The sequence below is a fragment of the Symphalangus syndactylus genome, chromosome 13, assembly GCF_028878055.3.
Source record: "Symphalangus syndactylus isolate Jambi chromosome 13, NHGRI_mSymSyn1-v2.1_pri, whole genome shotgun sequence".
NCBI classification, from domain to species: domain Eukaryota; kingdom Metazoa; phylum Chordata; class Mammalia; order Primates; family Hylobatidae; genus Symphalangus; species Symphalangus syndactylus.
This window is the reverse complement of record NC_072435.2, coordinates 25,081,465-25,104,502: the sequence shown is the minus strand read 5'-3', so window position 1 is coordinate 25,104,502 and position 23,038 is coordinate 25,081,465. Positions and strand designations below refer to the sequence as shown.

At 44.2% G+C, this 23,038-nt stretch overlaps 1 protein-coding gene and 1 pseudogene across 1 annotated transcript; both read left to right on the top strand.

Moving 5' to 3' along the window:
- The first annotated feature begins 6,884 nt into the window (after window positions 1-6,884).
- Window positions 6,885-18,057, top strand: LOC129460705 (protein FAM90A27P). The gene is made up of 7 exons (XM_055238965.2): window positions 6,885-6,996; window positions 12,068-12,172; window positions 12,943-13,115; window positions 13,858-14,035; window positions 14,478-14,677; window positions 15,159-15,270; window positions 16,355-18,057. The coding sequence occupies exons 2-7, from the start codon at window positions 12,101-12,103 to the stop codon at window positions 17,300-17,302; spliced, it is 1,683 nt and encodes a 560-aa protein (XP_055094940.2). The 5' UTR covers window positions 6,885-6,996; window positions 12,068-12,100; the 3' UTR covers window positions 17,303-18,057.
- Window positions 18,058-21,018: 2,961 nt separating this feature from the next.
- LOC129460737 (transcription initiation factor TFIID subunit 9-like) lies at window positions 21,019-22,885 on the top strand (annotated as a pseudogene).
- The last annotated feature ends 153 nt before the right edge of the window (window positions 22,886-23,038 follow it).

Sequence of the window (23,038 nt, the reverse complement as noted above, 5' to 3'; positions counted from 1 at the left end):
ATATATACCACATTTCTTTATTTGTTCATCTTCGTATGAGCATTTAGGTTGATTTCATATCTGGACTATTGTGAATAGTGCTGCAATAAACATGTGAGTGTAGATATCTCTTTGACATACTGATTTCATTTCCTTTGCACATATATCCAGTAAGAAGATTGCTGGATTACATGGTAGTTCTATTTTTAATTTTTTGAAGAATCTCCAAACTGCTTTCCATAATGGCTTCACTAATTCACATTCCCAACACTACAAAGAAATGATAAATGTTTAAAGCAATTAATATGGTAATTACCACCATATGATTATTACACAATGTATACATGTATCGAAACATGACACAATACCCCATAAATATGTACTATTATTATGTGTCAATTACAAATTAAAACTTAGTGAAAAAAGGGGTTACCAAAAGTCTAATAAAGAAAATATGCTCAATTGCCTTAGTATTCAGGGAAATACACATAAAACTACTAACTAGTACCCAAATACACTAACCAGAAAGCTAAAATGAAAATGACAGAATATACCAAGGGTTGACCATGATGTGGATAAACGAATGATCTCACACTGCTGAGGGTTGTGAAAATTGGTATAAACCTGTTGGAAAACTATTTGTCAGTGTCTGAAACAGCTTAACAGATACAAAATTATGACTTAACAATTCTACTACTGTATATATACATATATATACCTGAAATATATTCATACATGTGTCACCAAACCACAAGATACATATATATATCTCAAATAAATTCAGACATGTGTCACCAAAACACAAGTTCTAGAATTTATATACCAGCATTATTCATAATAGCCCCAAATTGAGAACTAGTCACATGTACATCAAGAATGGAATGATTAAGTTAACAGATATTTACACAATGGAATTCTATGCAGCAATGCTAGTGAATGATCCACAACCACCTGCAAAAATACAGATATATTCACAAACAACATATACAATACAAGATGCCAGATACAGAATAGGTTATTTTGTATGATTCCATTTACAGGAAGTGCAAAACAGATTAAAGTGATCGATGCTATGAGATGTCTGAATAGTGCAGAATCCTTGGGAGTTGTGACAGGAAGGAGTGTATAGGGACACCTTTGGTTCCAGGAATAGCCTGTTTTTTCATCTAGAAGATGCACAGGAGATGCGTTCAGGTTTTAAAATTTCATAGAGCTGTGCACATGTCTTACAATTTAGAGAACTGGGAGATGGTAAATAGGTTAGTGTTTTAATGTGCTAATATTGCCAAGATGAAAGTTAAAGGACTTACATAAAAGGTTGCCACAGCCAGGATCGTGTGGGAGGGAAGCCGCCAGACCCTGAGATATGGTTTTGTGGTTCTGTGACCTCACCTCCCCTCAGAACTGCAATTACCTTTTCACCTGCAGTGGCAACGACAGTGCAGCCTTGGGGAGCTGAGAACGTTTCAGAACAACTTTTCTTCCCAATGGCTAATCACCAAAAGCAATGACAAGTTTCTGGCCAGCATCTCTTCAGAGACTATGAGGAGTGTTTGGGAGAGGCTCTTTCGTCTCCATGCCCTGGAGAGACACGGTCTTCCATGGAGGGAGCAGGAAGCGCTGAGTTCTGACCTGTGAGACACTCACAGTGAGGGATGAGTGTCCCCGATGCTCTGCTTTGCTGGGAAGTTCTGCCCAAAAGCGAGCTCTTTCCTAATCTTCATGCCACTCAGCTGCAGCATCATTAGATTATGTGCAGGGAAATGAACCCAGACAGAGTGCCTGAGAAGGATTTTCAAAGGGATACGAGTAAAAGCACAAACAAGATGCCAACCGCTCGATGCCAATTAATTTGGAATCTAGATGATGTGGATCAGGTGGCTAAAAAGTCACTCTTTGATCAATCTAGGGAAGCAAATACTGCTTACTCGATTCAAGAGCAATGGATGGTTGCCACAGTCCTCTACATTTTTGTGTGTGTGTGTGTTTCTGAATGTTCAGTAATGATCACTGGTTGCTCTTGTAATAAATTAAGAAATATAAAATGTGAATTCAAGTTAATCTTTTGGTTTTTCCTACAAACAAATGTTCATTTTATTCAGGCCCTCCATTCCATGCATCTGAGTTTCCATGTCAGGGATTAGAGCCATAAAGTGAACAACCCCTACCATACACACAGATGTATAGTCACACACAGATGTACACACAGATGCAAACACATGCCTACATGCACAGCAGCACAAATCAAAGGAACATCACATACATATACACAACTGGACACTCACCCTCACATACACATTCCACCACAGGCTCACACCCACCCACACACCCACCACAAACCCACACTCATATTCAAATACACTCACTATGCCCAGCACTCACACAGACTCACACAGTCCCACTCACCTTTAAACACCACACTCGCAGAGTCAGCACACGCATTTGTATCTTGACACCAGGTTCCTGTCTGGAGAACAGCGGCAGTCATGCCTTTATTGTGATTCAGCCTTTATACTTCTTCCCACTTTGCACCACTCATGATGATGACATCACCATGTGCAATGTATAAAATGATGTGCAGATTGCTACTTTGGTCCAAGGCATTAAGTAGAAAAGTTGGAGTACTGGGGTCAATATTGCACGGGTGTATGACAGAGGGTCTGATATTGCGTGGGTGTGTGACAGAGAGTGTGACATTGCACAGGTTTGTGACATAGGGTAAATCTGGGGGCTCATGGAAAGGACGCTATTGAAGCAGAGCACCTGTAAATGTAGGAGATTGATAGTGAACAGGAGACAGAGCACAGAGGCTTGAAAGGGACAAGGAGGTTAATTTCCAGACAGTAGAGGACGCCGCAGGTTTTAAGGGTGCACAGGGGAAAAGCATGCAAGGAGCTAAGCATATGGCGGATACTAGGTGCTGTGGGGGACAAGGGGTGCCAGGGTCATGGAATGAAAGGAGATGATGGGGAGGTAGAGATAATGAGGGAAAGTGGGTAAACAGCAGGAGAGGGTTCAAGGCACCGACGACTTAACGTCAATGCAAGGTTAAAGAAAATGAGGGGAAGGAAAGTAACAGGTGGGGGGTGCAGAGGTCCTGGGAGTGGTCAGTGACCCAAAGTGGAGATGGGGATGGGAATGGTGGAAGGAACTACGTATATGTCGTAGGCCTGGGAGGAAAATGAGAGCAGGGTGATGAGAGGAGCTGGAAGGGTCATGGGGATGAGCAGCCAATGGGTTTGGGGGAAGAGGGCAGGGACTAGAGAATTCTGGGAGAAGGGTTGGAGGGCTGGGGAAGCTGAGGACATCGGGAGGTTGATTGCTGGGACATTTGAAGGAGAAGGGCATAGAGATTATGGAATATGGGCTGAGATCATTGGAATGTGGATTGATTTAGGGCTTAGGAGAAGGAGGACATGGAAGGTGGAGAGTGTGGGGGCAGTGGGAGGTGGGGAGGGCTTGCCTGACTTCCCCACAATGGATGGTACAGAGGTGCTGGAGGCATGGAGGCCAAGAAGGGCATGAGATAGCGGCGGGGTCCAATGTAGAAGCCTAAAGTTGTCAGGCGGATAGAGGAGCGGATTGATGTGGAGGCCCGGGTGATGACTAAGGGTCATAATGGTGGTGAGAGGGAGGCCACAGAGGAGATGAAGGAGGAGGGAGGAAGTACATGGAGGTTGGGGTGGCGGAAGGCTCTGGGGAAGATTGGAGGCCACTAATTCATTCTGCATTCATCATCCGTCTCATTTACAGTGGACTCACAACTGAGTCATGGATAGACTCTAGTTTCAGTTCATGAAGAGCAAATCATGATTCTGTAAAACACCCCCGAGAACGCTTAAAAGTTAACATGCCGCAGAGGGCCACAGGGAGCATCTGGGATGTGCAACAGGCCACAGCATTTTCTCTTCTCCTTCAGGACACCAGGTACAGAATGTGACTGCAGTGGGTCTGGCAGGAGAGGCTGTTTCCTGGCACCTGGTGCTTGGTGACAGAAAGAGGTGTCGGAAGGCCCCTTCCTGGCTCTGTGGATGTCTTGAGTTTATTTTGTGTCCCAAGTTCAAAAGTATGAGCTTCTTTTGTTTATTGTGGTATTTCCAAAATATAGCACATGCATATTAATAGCATATTAATATGTCACTAAAATATAGCATATTAAGAAAATAAAATACAGAATTCAACGTTGGAGCACTCTTTTCTTTTGCTTTTCTGTCACTGGAAACCACCACAAGAGGTAAAGAGTGGTAATCATTTTGCTGATACATTGAGAATATTTTTTCAATAATATTTTGTCATCAAAAAATGCATTGGCTGGTTCTCCAACCCCTGGTGTTATTGTGTGGTTATGTTAAGTTCCACGTAGGCAGAAGAGACTCTGTGGGTGTAACTAACAATCAGCTGAAATGAACTCAGGAGATTATCCTGGATGATCCAGGCGAGTCTAATGTAATCAATTGAGCTCTTAAAGCAGACAAAGAAGTTAGAGACACCGCCAAAGAGGAAGTCGTGGCTTGGAGGGAAGAGGGGGATTTCACAGGCTGTTGCTGGCTCTGAAGAGGATAGGCAGGTGGAAATCATGAGAAGAAAAGGGGATTTGTCAGCCGCCTAAATGATCGTGGAAGCAGAGATTCTCCCCTGTGGAAGCAGATTCTCTCCCAAGCTTGCAGAGAAAAGCCCAGGCAGCTGACCCCGAGATTCAGACCTTGTGAGACCCTGAGCGGAAGACACAGCCAAGCACTGTGGGCTTCTGACCTACGGGGAAAAAATAAATGGGTGCTGTTGTAAGGCGCTGAATTTGTGTAATGGTGGAGTCATGGGAAACTGATAAGTACAGGATCAAATGTAATGACAAATTGTTTAAACAGTTAAATAAAATGAGCTATAAATACCCCAGCAAAGATACAAGGCTGGTCCCAGGCATAACAATTTTCATCAGTTTGAGATGTATCCTCCTTTATATATTGATAGCTCTATAAATACATCTCTCTCTATATATAGAGATACATGTATGAAGATCTTATATATAGACAGATATAGATCTATATTTCGTATCGATATCTAAATGTAGAGTTACAGAGACATAGATCTATAGAGATAGACATAGATACAAATATAGATAAATATGTAGACACACATATATGTTTGTATAGATGGACATATACATACGTCTATTTGTATACATACATACACATATACATTATTAAGGCATTTTGTCTTCCTTCAAAATTCATATAAATGTGTTCATATTGGACTTATTGTTCGTGTTGCTTCACCCAGTCAGTGACGAGTGTGGAAGATGTTTCTATACCTCCTTCTTGGAAACATTGCATCCTATTTCCTGGTGCGTATGAATGAAGCGTGTTACTGAATCGCTCCTGTTTACCCCTGTACAGAGTCGCATGTGCTTGTCTGTCTCCTGCTGTGAAACGCTGCAGGGAGTGTAGGTGGCTGAATACACTGATGTGCGAACATGCAGATTATTGGGTGGTTCTGACACATGTATTGCTGCTCCACCGTGATTGCACGTTATTTCTATGGTTGAATAATTGCTAAACTGCCTTCGCCAATGGCTGTAAAACCTAATATCCCAACTAATGTGCGGCGCAGTTCTCCTACCTTTCATTTTTTGATCTCCTTGCTCTTTCAGCGCATCAACTCCGGCATTATGGGACCTGAGGAATCTGGGAAGCTCAGATTGCGGGGGGGATGAGAGAGACGAGTTAACAGCATGAGTTCTGTCTTTAACGGCGCTTCTCGCGCACACCCACACATCAGTGCAAGACACAGGCCCACACCTGCAGCCCTTAGGCCAACACTTCCCAGAGCGCATGCGCTGCACGAGGTCCCGCCCCAAATCGCCCTGTGTATCTGTAACCTACATGCTTATGTACAAAGTAAATGCTGTTCTAGAAATGCAGACAGCGCTGAAAGCACACTCACTCATTTTCCAACGTGCTTCTCCAACCCGAGGAGCTGAAGTGCTGAGGAAATAGTCAATGCATGATTTTTGAGTCAAGAAATTTTTTAAAATAACGGTTTCAAATTGGAGTGAAAAAGACAAAAATTTTTAACATTTACTGCACACTGGATTATCATTCTAAATGCGTTTCACACATGAATGCATAAAATCACAAAAAAGTATCTACATCTATCTTTTCTTTTCAAGTGAGCCCGCCACTTGGAATAAATTTTTTTTAAAAACAGTAGTTTTTAAAAACTCAGGCATGAACATCAAAGAAAGGATTTTCCAGTTCTAAGAACGTGCTGGTGTTGAGTTCGCAGCGTGGCTGCACTGCCTCCAGCTCTGGGAATTCCAGCCCAAGGAGAAGAGGGGTAAACAAGGATTCCAACCAGGGTCATGCACCGCCCACCCGCAGGAAATCGACGGGGCGCAAATCCTCGCTGGGAAGCAGCCAGGAAGCCGCCGCTGCAAACGCCGGGCAGGAGCGCCCTCTCCCGGAGCGGGAAGGAACCTCCTGGTCCCCGCGGGACTGCGCTCTCCGTGAAACGGGACTTGGTTAGAAATCCACTGAACTCGCCGGGCGCGGTGGCTCACGCCTACAATCCCAGCACTTTGGGAGGCCAAGGCGGGCGGATCACGAGGTCAGGAGATCGAGACCATCCTGGCTAACACGGTGAAACCCCGTCTCTACTAAAAATACAAAAAATTAGCCGGGCGTGGTGGCGGGCGCCTGTAGTCCCAGCTGCTCGGGAGGCTGAGGCAGGAGAATGGCGTGAACCCGGGAGGCAGAAGTTGCACTGAGCCGAGATAGCGCCACTGCACTCCAGCCCGGGCGACAGTGCGAGACTCCGTCTCAAAAAAAAAAAAAAAAGGAAAGAAAGAAAGAGAGAAAGAAAGAAAGAAAGAAAGAAGAAAGAGAAGGAAGGAAGGAAGAAAGAAGGAAATCCACTGAACTCATTTGCAAGCTTCTCTTCCAGCGCCTGGTGCAAGAAATTGCTCAGGACATCTAAGCAGACACGCGCTTCCAGAACAGGGCTGACGGCGCTCTGCAGGGGGTAAGAGCAGAGGGTCTGGGTGAGGCTTTTGAAGTCACTGACCCCGTGCAGTCCACGCCCACGTGGCTCAGTCCTGCCACGAGACGCCCCCAGCGCGCCCAGGCTGGAGAGCGCACCTAGGAATCCACTGTGTTGTGCTCCATGGCACTGCAGGATGGCTATCGTTAACAATAACGCAGGGTTTCCAGTAGCTAGAGGGAGGAGAGTGAATGTCCCCAAACACAGACATGAAGCAGGCTTGAGATGATGCACATGCTAATCACCCTAATCTAATCACTAGGCTAAACCTATTCTAGGATCGCCACGTACCCTGTGAGTATGCACAAGAACTATTTGTCAATTAGAAATAAATTAAATATACATATAAGTAATAGACACCTTAGAAATCTATTTGAATCTATTAAATATTTGCAATAAAAAGCAATCCACTATAATTGGAAACGTCTTTGTCTGAAAAAAAATACTTTTTTCCTGTAACTGATAACGCTGAACGTGAGATTTTATTTTTGCATGGGGTCAGACAGTATGTAGTATATGATTGTGGGAGGAAGAAGTGGGTAAAGAAATCAATAATATTTTATCATTGAAAAGAATGCATGAGTACGCACTACTATTATTTGTCAATTTAAAAATTAATTAATTAAATATAAATAGCAGACACCCCAAAACTTTTTGAATCTATTACACATTTGCAATAAAAAGAATGCAGTATGATTAGAAACATCGTTTTCTAAGAAAAAAACTATTTTTTCCATCATTGAAACTACTCAACCTAAGATTTTATTTTTGCATGGGGTCAAAAGGTACATAGTACACGCTTGAGGGTGGAGGAATTGGGTACAGAAGTCAGCTACAGGTAGTTTTTTGTTTTAAAAGGGTATGTGACTTTTTAAAACATAAACTTAATTGACAAATAACAACTGTACATATTTACGGAGTACATTGTGATGCTTTGATATATGTATATGCTGTGGAATGATGAAGTCAATCAGTTTTATATCCATTATTGACATAGCTATCACTTTTTTGGCATCATTTGAAATTCACTCTCTTAGTAATTGTGTATATTTACAGTATGCATTATTATGAACTACGGCCATCATCCGGTGCCATAGATCTTAAAAAATTATTCCTCCTTTCTCACTGTGCATGAATTTTTAAGATAAATGCAGTGGCGGTCAAAGGATTAATGCAAGCAAAGATGTTTCAGGGAAGAAGTTTTAGCAGTTCTGCTTCATAAAAATGCTAATTTAACCTGTTTCAGTTTTCTGACAATACGAGCATTTGGATTTTTTGAAAGCAAGTGAATTTCTTATTGATGGCAAAACAAAACAAAACCATGATGTTTTCAGAGACAGAACACAGCAATTGACCCAGGACAGGACATTTACCCGAGAACACGCCTTTCCTATCTCCTAATCCTTCTCTTGCTCTTCCTCATTCCCAGGGCTTCTTCCTCAGATGAGATTATCTTGGGAAATCCCATGTGAATTTTGAGAATATGCCTTTTTAACTTTGTTTTCTCTTCCCCACACCACCACTGCACCCACGGGCAGAAGGAACTTGAAATGTAGAAAGGGCAACCTCTCCCTCTGTCCTTTGTCACAGGAGAGGTTCAGGAAGCCTGTGGGTGAGAAACCCACCTGAATAGGCCAGACAGACCCCACACCCTGATATCTCTGTGAGAATTCTTGGGAACACTCCTTTATCAGGCCCTTCCATGCATTGCTATAAAGAAATACCCGAGGCTGGGTCACATTAAAGAAAAGAGAAAGAATATGCTCATGCTTCTGCAGGCCGTACGGGAAATATTGCAGCATCTTTCTCTAGGGAGACCTCAGGGAGCTTTTACTCATGGTGGAAGGCAAAGAGGATTAGGCATTTCACATGGCAAAAGCAGGGACAAGAGAGTGTGGAGGCAGGTGCTGGACACTGTTAAATGACCAGATCCCATGAGAACTCACTCACTCTGGAAAGGACACAACCACGGGGGAGGAGGCTAAACCATTCATGAGAAAACCACCCCCATGATCCAATCATCTCCCACCAGGCCCCAGGTCAAACACTGGGGATGACAGTTCAATAGGAGACTTGGGCGGGGACACACATCCAAACTATATCAACTCCCATCTCGTCTCTGCAGAGAGGCGAGTCTACACTCCATCTCCAATCCCCAAATGCTGCCCAGACCTCAGGATCTTTAAATCCTGGTGAGTTGCTGAGCTCCTGTCCAAACCCTGGAGCTGTGCCTGCCTTCCTGTTCCCATCAGAGCCACCGACTCTTTGCAGGAGCTGTCCCTGGAACTGAGAGTTGGCTTCTTGCAGTTCTCCCCATCTGAGGTGGGCTTTTAAAAGTTCTATGGATACATGGAGAGTTTGGGTGACCCATCCCCCATAGCCACACCGCATACTCTAGTCCATTCCTGGACTCACAGTGAGCCAGGCTGTTCTTAGACCTCATTTATCCTTGGCCCCACAAAGGCCAGAATCTCCAGTCCTGGTTTCCACTGAGCTCCCTGCCATGGGAGACTGAGCTGCCCATCCCCTTTCAAGATACAGAACGAGACAGCCTGGGCTTATGTATGAACATTTTAAACATGCAGAAAATAGTGTATGTTGCTCAAAATATACAGTTCTAGGTTAAGTTAAAAAATTATGGGAAGGGCAAACAGCAAATTATATTATTTGTTTCGGATGTACACATGTGTGATAAAATGAAAGTGCTAGGAACAGAATAACTAAGAAATGGAGAAAGAGGGAGAGGCAATTAAATCAGATGTGATTACATCATGATTAGGTTAGCCAAGGGGAGTGACTGTGGGGCTCTGGGGCAGTATAAATGCCAGCAGGAGAATGGATCTTCCCCTCAGTGGTATTTGCTGTCTTCATCGCGGAAGCTCCACTGTGAGGAGTAGCATTTGCAGAGGGTGCACTTATCTGAGTGACGGCTGGAGGGAAGGAAGACAATAGGTTGGTCCATTACAATTTTGGGCCTTGGTTTATTCCAACAGGAGAAACAGAAGAGTGAGAAAACTCTGTAGTGGGTGGTTTTAGATGTCGAGGTAAAGATTACTTAATTTCTTAATAGTGTTTCTTATGACAGAGCCTGATTCGAAAAACATTTCAGAAATTGTAATGATGGAAAAAATATATATTAAAAAAAACAAAAAGAAGAAAAACAAAAAATAAAGCGAAAAATATTAAAAACAAAATTTTAATGATCACATAAAGGTCAACGTTTGCAAGGAATGCTCACCCAGAACCCTGAATTGTGTGGGTGCTGGATGAGCAGTTATGGAGACCTGGTGCCTTTGACGGAGGGCTTTTAAATAAGAGAGTTCTTCACTTATCTTTTGTATCGTATACTCACTGACCTTTGCTAGGAGCTGGTAAAAATTCAGGGCCCTGAGCGTCTATACATAGATTAAGCCAAGCAAGACTCAGGCTGTGAGCACCCAATCTATAATGGTGGTATAAAGAATGGTTCTACTTAAATACGTAGTTAAAAATGTTTCTTTACCTTTCAATTTTGGTGATTTGCATTTTGAACAGGAAAGCACACTTTATTCTAGATTTTCGAATGTGTTTGTCCCCAACATAGCATTCCCTGATCATTTTTTTTCGTATTTTCATGGCAGTATTGTCTACTCTTTTTCCTAATATGATCTATGAAGATAAATTTTATTATCTTTCTATGGGCACCCATGGTAATGTATCCTACTACTGCTTTCAAATAAAGAACACATTTTCCTGTTGTATTCTATTTATTTTTTCATCTGCTGCAAATTATTGTTTGATTTACCATTTCCATCTTTTCATTTTTGTAATCTCATGTTGTTCTGTCTCTAAGCTGTCTCCATGGACCTGAGCACTTCCCCCAAATTTTATCTTTTTTCAATCATGTTATCGTGGCAAAAAAAAAAAAAAGAGGCCCGATGGAGACCCCAGGAGAGGGTTCTTTGTTCTCACACAGGAAGGAACTCCAGGCCAGTTGCAGAGAACAGTGAGAAGAGAGATTTTACTGAGAGCTACTACATTATAGAGTAGGGCGATCTCAGAATGTGACCAGAAAATGCACCATCTTTTTTTTTTTTTTAAGTTGTTCTGATATAGAGTCTTCTCCATGTGAAGATTTAACTAAGCTGTGTCTACATGTGGTGGGCTGACAGCATGACAATGTTTAGTGTTCTGTTGATTTAAAGAAAACTCTCCTTGACATTCTAGTGTGTAGCTCAGGAAAGCATAGCTATCATTATCTTGAAGGCATCTATTGCTTTGGATATTGGGCATCTGGACATTTTGCTTTCATAGGAGTCTGTCTTGCAAGCATTGCTAAGCTGCTTCCTCAGCCACAAACATCTTAGAACCAGGGTGGTGACCGGCCAGGACTGTGCCTCGCTAGTTTTAAGAAGGAGTTGATTTCTAAATGGTGTCGCCCTCACTCTCCTATGCTCCTGTTTCCCTAGCACTGTGATCATTTAGACAAAGACATTTCCCCTGCACCCAGGTTTTGCTTTGCTCATCAGTTTGGACATGAAAGGGCTTTACCTGTATTTTCTTCGCACTTTCTGATTTCTACTTGAATATCTTGTTTGATCTTAAGGACTTTGATTGCAGAAATTTCAGAGAATGTGCTTCATAGTTTAAAACATTCTTATAATTTGTAAAATGTAGGTATATCTAATTTTGACAAACAGGGACTACAGATTGATAAGATATCCAGTTTTCTAATATATTAAATTTTCTTTGAGGCCAATTCCACGATCAATTTTTCCAGATGTTTGGTGGTATACTATGAAGGTCTCTAGAGGAGGGACCTGCATTGCATACATATCAAACACGCTAAGTCCAGTGAACAATTCTTTTAATGGATCACCTGCTTTTCTCATTCACATTGGTGTCATGTCACTGGCAGAGGAAGGATGCGTCCGTGTAGTTTGAATGACAGGATGTGTGAGTTTACTCCTAGCGACACAGTGGGCACAGCAGAGAGATAGGGCTGACTGCATCCTGCACCTGGGAGAGTCCAGGGATAGGAAGGAATCAGCGTCTCATTTTCTACCCTCCACAGGGAAAGAGAATCCCTCGGGCAGGACCAGCAGTGATGGACCCCAACACTCTCTCCATGGAACAGGGGAAGCAGTTCTTAAAGCAGTGTGGGATCCCACAAAGAGATGTGAGTATGGGAGCTGCGGGGTCACCTGGGAGGCAGGTGGAATGGGGGGAGTCCAAGCCTAGTGGGAAGCTTGAAGCAGGCTCCCCATCCATGACCGGCTCATATTCAGAGTTTCACACCCTCCATACACGGGCACTGACCCATTAAAATCGATACGTAATTCCTCAAAGGGACACGGGAAAATGCCACTGCCACCGCCCCTTAGTTCCCACCTGAGAACAGCAGCACTCCCCAGTACCCTGGGCTGTCGCTCTTGGTGCCATTTGAAGGTCATCAGCAAACTCCTCACCAGCTCTGGAGTAAAGAACTGTGAGATTGCCTTTGCGTCCTCATAGCTTAGCTCCCGCGCATGAGTGAGAACATAAGGTGTTTGGTTTTGCATTCCTGACTTATTCACAGAGAATAATAGTCTCCAATCCCATCCAGGTTGCTGCGAAGGCCATTAATTTCTTCCTTTTATGGCTGAATAGTATTCCATCGTGTGTGTGTATATATATCACAGTTCCTTTATCCACCGGTTGATTGATGGGCATTTGGGCCGGTTCCATATTTTTGCAATTGCGAATTGTGCTGCTGTAAACATGCGTGTACAAGTATCTTTTTCACATAATGACTTCTTTAAAAGAAAGAAAAAAAAAACACCGCAATGTGCGCCTGTCCAGCATTCCCTTCAAATCTCAGGAAGGTGGGGGTTCCTCCTGTCCTCTGCCAAGGCTTCCTCCGGCCTGCAGAACTCAGGTTGCCTCTCCATTCTCCTTTCTCTGCATTAGATTGACTTGATGACAGAGAAGTGGGTTGTTCTTGCCTCTGTGGAGGTTCTTCTGCGATTTCCTCTGAAGCCAGGAGAGGATCCGACCGCCCGCTGTGTCTCCAGTGAAAAATGCCAGGCTTCAGTGGACCGGCCCCCCACAATTTCACAGAGACCTGGATACCAAGAGGAGAGGTAAGACAAGTATTGGGGAGTAAGGTAGGGACGGCCTGGGGGACTCCGAAGCACAGTGTGGGCTCAAGGTTTCTGCTGAACATGCCTGGAGGTCTCCATCTTTCGTGTCCCCCCATGACAAGGGCTGTGATGTGTGCGAAGCCTGGTGTGAACATGCACATATGTGTCAGCATCGCAGGATCCTCAGCGGGCTGCTCCTCGCTTGGCTTTGTGAAAGCCTCTGTGTGAAGAGTGGCGTGTGGTCACAGGGGTCTCATGTGAAACGTCATGAGTGTCCATAGGTTGAATATGAAAACTTTGCAAAGCTTTGAGCTTCTGGTTGGTTTTCTGAGTGAGAAGCTATTCGATGAAAATAGTGGGTTTTCTGGAACTAGCTGGAAAAAAATCAACAGTTGTTGTCTGTTCATGTCTTGGCTTTGACAAATATTGTCAGAGGGTTTCAGCTCTGAGGCACTGACTGCACACAAACTGAGAGCCCAGAAAACTTTTATGCAAGGCTGCAAATCTCACTTCACCCTCTAGAAATCAAGCAGCCTTTGGTTTCTAAAATCTGTGTCCTGTTTTGGGAGTAGGTCAGGCTGGGAGAGAATAGCACAGCTAGGACCTGGGTTCACAGAGAACCAGGTTACAGTGGGCGTGACTCAGTGGCCAGTTCGTCCCTCCATCCCTGCTTGGGTAAATAGGGGTAGGAGGGACTTTCGTCTGGTGTCTGTGTAATGTTTTCTCTTTTTCTTATGACTAGGAAATCCAACCATCATTTAATGAAGAAGACTTATCAGAAGCTCAAGGACCTGCCACAGTTGGCCGCTCATTCCGTCCATCATCAGGCTCAGAGGCCCCCCAGAGCCAAGAACCCACAGGAGCAGCAGAGGAGACCCATGGGGCAGAGGACTCCCCCAGCAGAGGAGGAGGAATCCAGGGTCAGTGGGGGCTTGAAACTGTTGGTAACCAACGGACACCAGAGAGTGGGCTTGAACATGGGAACCATGATTATGACTTAGGTGTTCCCACTGGACTCAGGCTGACAGGTCTGTGCTCTCCTCCCTAGCACATTGGCCCATTCGGAGTCTGAGGAGCAGCCTCATTCTCTGTCCAGTGTCATGTCCAGCCTGGTGTTTGCCGAGTCCTCAACACCGGTTCATTATCTTCACTCTCAGATACGCGCGTCCTTCCTCCTGGGATCCCTGTTAAACGGGCTCTGGGGAGGACGACAATATCTTGAATTTCCTGGCAACCAACAGCCCATGGGCCTATGTCCCCCTCCTAAAATAATCCATCTCCAAAACCCAGGCCTTGCGTGAACCTTCGCAGGTGCCTGTGATTGCTGTTGACTCACTGCTCTCTGTCCTCTTCCACCTGCAGGTGAAATGCAAGAACTGCGGGGCCTTTGGGCACTCAGCCAGGAGCAAGACCTGCCCCATTAAGAGGTGGAGTGGGGCCCTTCCTCTGCAGCCCCTGGGCTCACACAAGGAGAAGGAGAACCTGAAACCAGCAAAGGCCCAGCTACCCCAGGCTCCAGGGCCCTTTACGAGGAATGACAGAGAAAAGGAGCAAAGTCCAAGGTAAGGATTTTGCAGGGTCAAGGACGATCCGTGAGGTCGGCGCCTCAGGAGCTGGTGTCTCCCCTACTCTTTCTGTGCAGCCTTCTCTAAGCACACAAGGAAAGCTCCAGATGGAGGTGGGCGGTGGCCCCTGCCTTCCAGGGTCCGTATTCGAGCTTATTCCAGCGCTGAGAGTCTCCAGAGGGCAGGGGCTGTGGGAGACCTGGGGATGTTACCGGTGGCAGGCAGAGCAGCACCAGGGCCTGAATGAACTTATGGAAGCTGGGGCCATGGCGGGGGTGGGGGGCGGAGCTTCCTGTAAGTGGGGCTGCTTCTGAGGTGACAGAAGGGGCTGTCTTGGCAGAGTTCACAGAGGCCTGAATGCCTCCCTCACCCAAAGCAAGGGCTAGGACTGGGCTCTGGGATGGTGCTTGGTTCCCAGTCACTGGTGTGAACAGGAGGGTCAGGCGGGTCCAGACAGTGAACGTGATTTCTTCTGCAGGCCCCAGCAGCAGCAGAGCAAATCTCCGACGCAGACATTTCCCAGGACTCCCCAAGAGAAAACGCAGGAAGCCTGGATGGAGCCAGCGGAAGAAGCCTGTTCATTCCTGAGGGTGAGTCTCCCCCAGCCCCTGCTCTGTTTCTCCTCTGGGTCCCCTGATTCCTTCACTTCTGTGCCCCTCATGGGTGGGGGTCATTTTTAGACCTAGGCTGCCCTGCAGGAGAACTGCGCTACCCGAGGACTTCGCATACTCCAGTTTCCAGCTTCTTTTTCTTCTCTTTTTTTTTAAGATGGAGTTTCGCTCTGTCGCCCAGGCTGCAGTGCAGTGGCGCGATCTCTGCTCACTGCAAGCTCCGCCTCCCGGGTTCACGCCATCCTCCTGCCTCAGCCTCCCGAGTAGCTGGGACCACAGGTGCCCACCACCATGCTCGGCTAATTTTTTGTATTTTTAGTAGAGACGGGGTTTCACCGTGTTAGCCAGGATGGTCTCGATCTCCTGACCTCGTGATCCGCCCGCCTCGGCCTCCCAAAGTGCTGGGATTACAGGCGTGAGCCACCGCGCCTGGCCTCAGATTCTTTATTTGAAAGTTGGTTTCTGTACCTTTATTTGCAAGTTGGCCAGCAAATGCTGCTGGGTGCATTTCAGTGCCCGTGGAGAGTGACTGATCAGATGCCTTCGGGATACTGGCTGCAGATAAGGCGTCTCCTTCATTTTTATACATGTTCTTACATCTGCTTTCAAAAGGAGCTGTGACATTTCCAGTCTCCACGTCGTGTGGGGAATTGATATTCCCTTGATATTAACAATAGAGAACATACAGACAGTTTTAATTTTCCTATGTGATAGTCGCAGCACACAGAATGGTAGGCTATCTTTCCCCAACACTATTCCTGAAGTGACGATTCTGCGTATATTCAGTGACCATGTGTACATCCTTTTCTGTGACGTTTAATTTCCTATGTCCTGTCTCTTTTGTAGGGTCTTCCCTATATTTGATCCTGATTTAGACGCAATCCCAGTGCCTGTTATCCTCCTCTGTTTCTCACGGCAGCCTGTCCGTTTTCCTCTGTCCTAGCTTGCTTCTCATTTTCACACAGTTTCTGTTGTGATGTGGTTTGACATGTGAGTTCCCTGCTTCGTAGAGTTTGGGAGTTCTCCTGCTGACCTGTCTCATGTGCGATGTTTTCTCCCGTAGCATCCTACCATGCCACTGCCTGTCCACACCACCAAGAAGAGATCTGTCCTGGGCCCTGTGTCCGCAGGTCCACCGCCTGTCAACATACCCAGGATGAGATTACTCTGCCCTCCAGGTCACAACGATCGACCTCGACTGAGCACCTGTGGACCCACCAAGGGTCATGGCGGGGACATTACTGCCGCCCTGCTCCCTGTTCTGCCGAGCTCCCGCCAGACCCCCACTCTCAGTGCGAGGCCGTCAGCCAACAGGCCTGACGCGTCCTCCCATGGTGCTCTCCAGCCTGCCATGCAGGCATTTGCCCTGGGCCCTGGCCTTAAATCCCAGGCAGAAATGAAACATCCCAATGCAGATGCAAAGCCCAGACCACAGCAAGTCAGACAAAAGTGTGGCCAGGACTCCAGAACCCAGGCACCAGGCAAAGAGCCTGCGCCCGTCCCCACCCAGACTTTCCAGAACCCCGCAAAGAAAGCAAGACTCAGCTCCTTCCCGACCCCCGCACCAAGAACTCAGCTCCCGGATGTGGGCGCTGTGCAGACACTCCAGCCTCCCTGCATTGCAACTGGACTTCGATCCAAACAGGCACCCAAGGCGACCACAGAGACAGCAGCCACCAAGACAGCAACCCTGCAGCCCAGAGTCAACCTCCAGCCCCCACCCAGCTCACCTTTCCTGGGCCCAGCCCAGGGCTGCCCCGTCCTCCAGCCTGGACCACCCATTCATGTTCCAGGGAGGTCCGGCAGTGTCACCTTCATGAGAGGGGACGAGGGACAGAAGAGCCCCAGGTTCAGAATGCCTCCCACATCCCGTCCTCCTGAAAACCCTGCTTCCGCTCAGAGCCCTCACTTCTCTAGGGAGCCTGAGAGGTGTCGTCCCCAGGTCTCAATGAGTGTCCTCTATGAGGACCTTCTGGTCAGTTCCTCCTCTGAGGACAGTGACAGTGACTGAGACCCCCAAGGCAAGAAGACCCAGCTTCAATCCCATGTGACTTGGAAGTGGCTGAAAGGCTGAGAAGGGGAGAGGCAGGAAGCAGCCCTGTGGGGGGTCAGCGCTTCCCTGGCAGCGGTGCCTGTTCAAACGTGGACCCCAGATACTATCGGGGATCAACGAACCCTGCCTATTTACATTATGTAAATTTAACCTGTATTAAAATGGGGCTTTTGAAAGTGTCCTGTAGATTTCTTTTTCAATTACATAAAATTATATGAGAAACTGAGTCAACATAAGCAAACAATGCTCCACTAGTGTCAATAGAAAGCTTTGAAACTCATCTGAAGGAGGGAGCAAACCACTGAAATTTGAGTAATTCTGGGCAAAGGGCCCTTCGATGGTAGTGGAAAACGTCAGTATCTTCTGACTCAAGAATATTTGACTGTGAAGGAGAGTTGTAGTGAGAAATGCTTAGCCTTGGAAAAATGGGGAATTTTTTTTTTCTTGGAAGAATGTGTTTTTTTTAATCAGTGAATTCAAACATTTAAGAAACTGTTCTTTTTTATACCATGTACATTTTTCCAGGGTATCAGACAAGGGAAATACTCCATTTATTTTATGAAGCTACCTAGACTCTGATTTCCGCTGTGATAGAGAGGGCATCTCAGCTAGTGCATGTGTAAAGTTGAGGTACCAATATTCTCAATGTTGGAGTTATTCAGTGGATTCAGTAAGTTATGCAAAGCACATCATGAATGGCACATGGTAAAATATATCTTACTATTATTATTATTAGTATACCACAAGTAAACAATAGAGTAACTTCAAGTTTTTAAATGAATTTCACTTATAAGGATGTATTCTACTAGCCTTGGAACTTTTGTTATTAAAAGTCATTGTAAAATTCTGCTTGGTTAATTTCTTTCCATATGAATAAAATTCTTTGAACTACGAGACGTCTTACTGGTGTTTTGAGTTTTCCTTTTCATCTCAGGCCAATTTCTTTACATTTCAATCATTGTGTTTCATTTACTTGAGCAAAGAGGACTGGGTGCCCAGAGTGTCACCCGCAGACCTGTAGCTTCTGAGAAACACAGACCCTCAGGCACAGCCCCACCCCCACCTGCTCAATCAGTATCTGCAGTTGAATAACAACCCCAGGTGTTTCACATGTGGGTTAAAGTGGGATAAGCACGAAAACAAACTGACTCTCAACTTGGTTGCACATCGGAATCTCCTGGTGAGTTTTAATCACTGCTCCTGGCTGGGTCCCACCCTTGGAGAGAGTCATGTCCTAAGTCCCGTGTGGGGCTGGATATAGGGATGGGTGGACCCTTTGTGGTTAAGTCAAACATGGGTCAAGGTTAGGAAACACTGGAGGGAGAGGGCGAAGACAATGCCTCCCTAACCCGCCTCCTCCCGTTTTCACCTTGGGAGGAAACTCTCCTGAATCCAGAAAGATCAGAAGGCTCTGAGGGTGGGATTTCAGTCTCAGGAGATGGTCCCTGTCTCTCTAGGACCTGGTCCCTAAAAAGCAGTGGATGGAAGTCTCCAGGCTGCCTCGTGGATGGGGGCCGGAAGCCATGAAAATATAAAGAGTGATCTGGAAACTCAGGTTGAACTCCAGCGTGCTTTAGTGGGGATGATTTTTTTAAATGTGTTATATGAGAGTCATTTCTTCAACGTTGGGCAGCCAATCTGCTGTACAAAGGGTTCCCCGGATACAGAAGTTACACTCCAGCCTGTAGTGTTTAGGACACTCCGGTTTGTCTATCAGCTCCGTGCTGATCTGAATTGAAGAAGCTGCACCTTTTTTTTTTTTTTTTTGAGAAGTCTCGTTCTGTCGCCCAGGCTGGAGTGCAATGGTGTGATCTCAGCTCAGTGCAACCTCCGCTTCCTGAGTTCAAGCGATTCTCCTGCCTCAGCCTCCCAAGTAGCTGGGACTACATTCATACGCCACCACGCTCCGCTCATTTTTTTTTTTTTTTGTATTTTTAGTAGAGATGGGGTTTCACCATATTGGCCAGGCTGGTCACGAACTCCTGACCTTAAGTAATCCGCCTGCGTCAGCCTCTGAAAGTGCTGGGATTACAGGCGTGAGCCACCGCATCCAGCCACCATATTTTTTTTTAGACGTTGTTCTTCAAACAAATGACTTCCTGCAATTTGGGAGATGATTTTTTAGAACAATTTTATTGAGGTATCATTGATGAACAAAGTGCCTATACGGAAGAAGCAGAACTTGATGTTTTCATAGGGTATATTGTGGAATGATTACTATATTCCAGTTTATTAACATACCTATCACCTCAACACAGTTACCATCTTTGTGTGGGGGGTGAGAAGATGAAATTTAAGATCTATCCTCTTAGAAAATTTCACACATAACAATATGGTATTTTTAAACAGTGATTCCTAAACTGTACATTAGATCTCCAGAAATTATTAATCCTGCACACGTTACTCTTTGTACCCTTTGATCAACTTTCTCCCATTTCTCTCCCCTACTGCCCCTGGCAACCACCATCCATCCCACTCTCTGATTCTATGAGTGTGACTATTTTGCATTCTGTACATAAGTAAGATCATTCAGTATTTCTCCTTTTAAAAAATAAATTTTACTGAATGGAGGTTCCCCAAACAGGGAAACACTTACGTTAAAACAATTCAATTATTGATTCCTTGGCTAACAACTAGACTGAACTACTGATCTGACCCGGAGCTGAAGTGCCCTGGAAAACATATTTTAAAAATTTTCACTCTTTTCTTCCCTTGTAGGGTGCTTTAAGTTAAGATTTTAAAATGTTGAATATTACAGGTCAAATGCAATTTTATATAACTAAACTGAAGCAGAAGACAGTGCTAAGGTGAAGAGCTAAGGATTTGCATAGTAAAACAGGAACAAGGCAGTTATAATTTAATTTTTAAAACTCATTTAAGTTTGCAGTGCTTTAAATGAGTATTACTTATTCGTTTAAATCAACTTTGCTGATTACTAGTCATCAACAGAGTTTAGGAGACCATAAAAATGCTCTTTCTGTTAGAAAATACAACAAAAATATAATTTTTAACAGTTTGACTTTCAAACTATTCTCTGTAGTAACTCACATCTGCAATACATCTGTTTTGAGAATCTTGAAATGTGAACCCTGAACGTTCTGTGAAGCATTTTTAAACTTTCAGTTTTACCCATTTTTGACTCTTTTTAAGCGTATTTAAACAACTCTTCTTTATTATTTTATTTTTTTTTTTTAGACAGGGTCTCACTCTGTCACCCAGGCTGGAGTGCAGTGTTGTAATCTCAGCTCACTGCAGCCTCCACCTCCCATGCTCACGGGATCCTCCCATCTCAGCCTCTCAAGTTGCTGGGACCACCGACATGCGCTACCACATCTGGCTAACATTTTTTGTTTTGTTTTGTATTTTTAGTAGAGACAGGAGTTTCACTATGTTACCCAGGTCGTTCTCGAACTCCTGAGCTCAAATGATCCACCCAACTCAGCCTCTCAAAGTGCTGGGATTATAGGTGGGAGCCACCAAGCCTGACCTAAACAATTATTGTTCAAATTTAAAAACTCATTCACACAAGTACATGTTTATAATTTTAAAAGAAAATGGACAGAATTCTAAAACACAAACATCCAAAATTAACATGTATCTTTCCATCAGTATAGAACAGTTCATTACTTTTTCACACAAAATTAGTTATGTGATTGGTGCATTAACTCCAATCTCCATGTTGCTTCCAAACATCCTGCTCACCGGTACCCCAGGGGTTGGAAAAACCACACTAGGCAAAGAACTTGTGTCAAAATCAGGACTGAAATACATTAATGTGGGTGATTTAGTTCGAGAAGGTAAGGGACACTTTGGTGTTAGATTTGTTTTGTTTTTTTTTAAAGTCTGATAAGTGGAGTGTTAGTGCTAGGTATTGTCATAGGGTACAAAAAACAGAGATTGCCATTAAAGAATATATACTCTGTTAGGGAATCCACAGAAATATTAAGTGTCTAATGCTATGTCCTGGTTATTTTGACCATTTTCCCTTCCGCCTTGAAAATGGTTGCCAATTCTTGTGAATAATTGGGAAGGCTCCTATAAAGAGACTGGATTTCGGATAGGTAGAATGTGAATAAGGAGAATGTTTTTAAGTTGAGCAAACAAAGGTTTGGTACTGCTAAACATATGTATGAGCACAGTGAGTATATTGGTCTCACTGGAAAGAGACTGTTTTGAGCTCAGGTGTAGGACATGACTATGCTACGGTATCTTAGATTAGTGTGAGATTTGCATGCAACTGCATATATTCTAAGATGATCATTGTTTTTATTTATTTTACCCTGTTTTCCCCTAATCTTTTATCGCTCCCTTATTTGTGTCTTCATCTTTTTATAGTCGACAATGATTTATACATGGTAGGAACTCAATAAATTAAAGCGACCTTAAGTATGCCTCATTACAATTAAGAAAACATATGGTTTAAATTTAAAAAATTTTTTTACAGTTTAACATAGATTTAAAATTTTTTTACGCTCCTGACAGTTGCTACTAAAGTAACTATTTCACATTGATCTAATGTGCATATTTTTTTCAAATGACCTAAAGTCTGATCATCGGATATCATGGAGTCTGGCCATGGAGTCTGGCAAGATGGCTTCTCCCAAGAGCATGCCGAAGGATGCACAGATGATGGCACAAATCCTGAAGGATATGGGGATTACAGAATATGAGCCAAGAGTTATAAATCAGATGTTGGAGTTTGCCTTCCGAAATGTGACCACAATTCTAGATGATGCAAAAATGTATTCAAGCCATGCTAAGAAAGCTGCTGTTGATGCAGATGTGCGATTGGCAATCCAGTGCCGAGCTGATCAGTCTTTTACCTCTCCTCCCCCAAGAGATTTTTTATTAGATATTGCAAGGCAAAGAAATCAAACCCCTTTGCCATTGATCAAGCCATATTCAGGTCCTAGGTTGCCACCTGATAGATATTGCTTAACAGCTCCAAACTATAGGCTGACATCTTTACAGAAAAAGGCATCAACTTCTGCGGGAAGAATAACAGTCCCGCGGTTAAGTGTTGGTTCAGTTACTAGCAGACCAAGTACTCCCACACTAGGCACACCAACCCCACAGACCATGTCTGTTTCAACTAAAGTAGGGACTCCCATGTCCCTCACAGGTCAAAGGTTTACAGTACAGATGCCTACTTCTCAGTCTCCAGCTGTAAAAGCTTCAATTCCTGAAACCTCAGCAGTTCAGAATGTTCTGATTAATCGGGTCCAAAAACATTCTTATTACCACTAATATGGTATCATCACAAAATACTGCCAATGGATCATCAAATGCATTGAAAAGAAAACGTGAAGATGTTGATGATGATGATGATGTTGATGATGACGATGATAATTTGTAATCTAGCGTTGCAGAATGTAACATGTATACTTGGTCTTGAATTTATTGTACTGATATTAAACATGCATGCTGGATGTTTTCAAGTTGTGTTTTAGAAAACTTTCATAATAATTAATGAGTGAACACAGTTATCATACTTTTCAATTGAAATGAAGGTTTTTCATCAGCCTTAAAAGTGTAAGAAAAATAAAGTTGTCATTCATTCGGAAAAAAAAACAAAATTCCAATCTCCATGTTTATACAGAATGCTCCATTTGTGAAACCTCTCTGAAAAGAATAAAAAATTCAGATGATTAATTCACTTACACTTAGAAACTAAGTCAGTATACCACAAATATA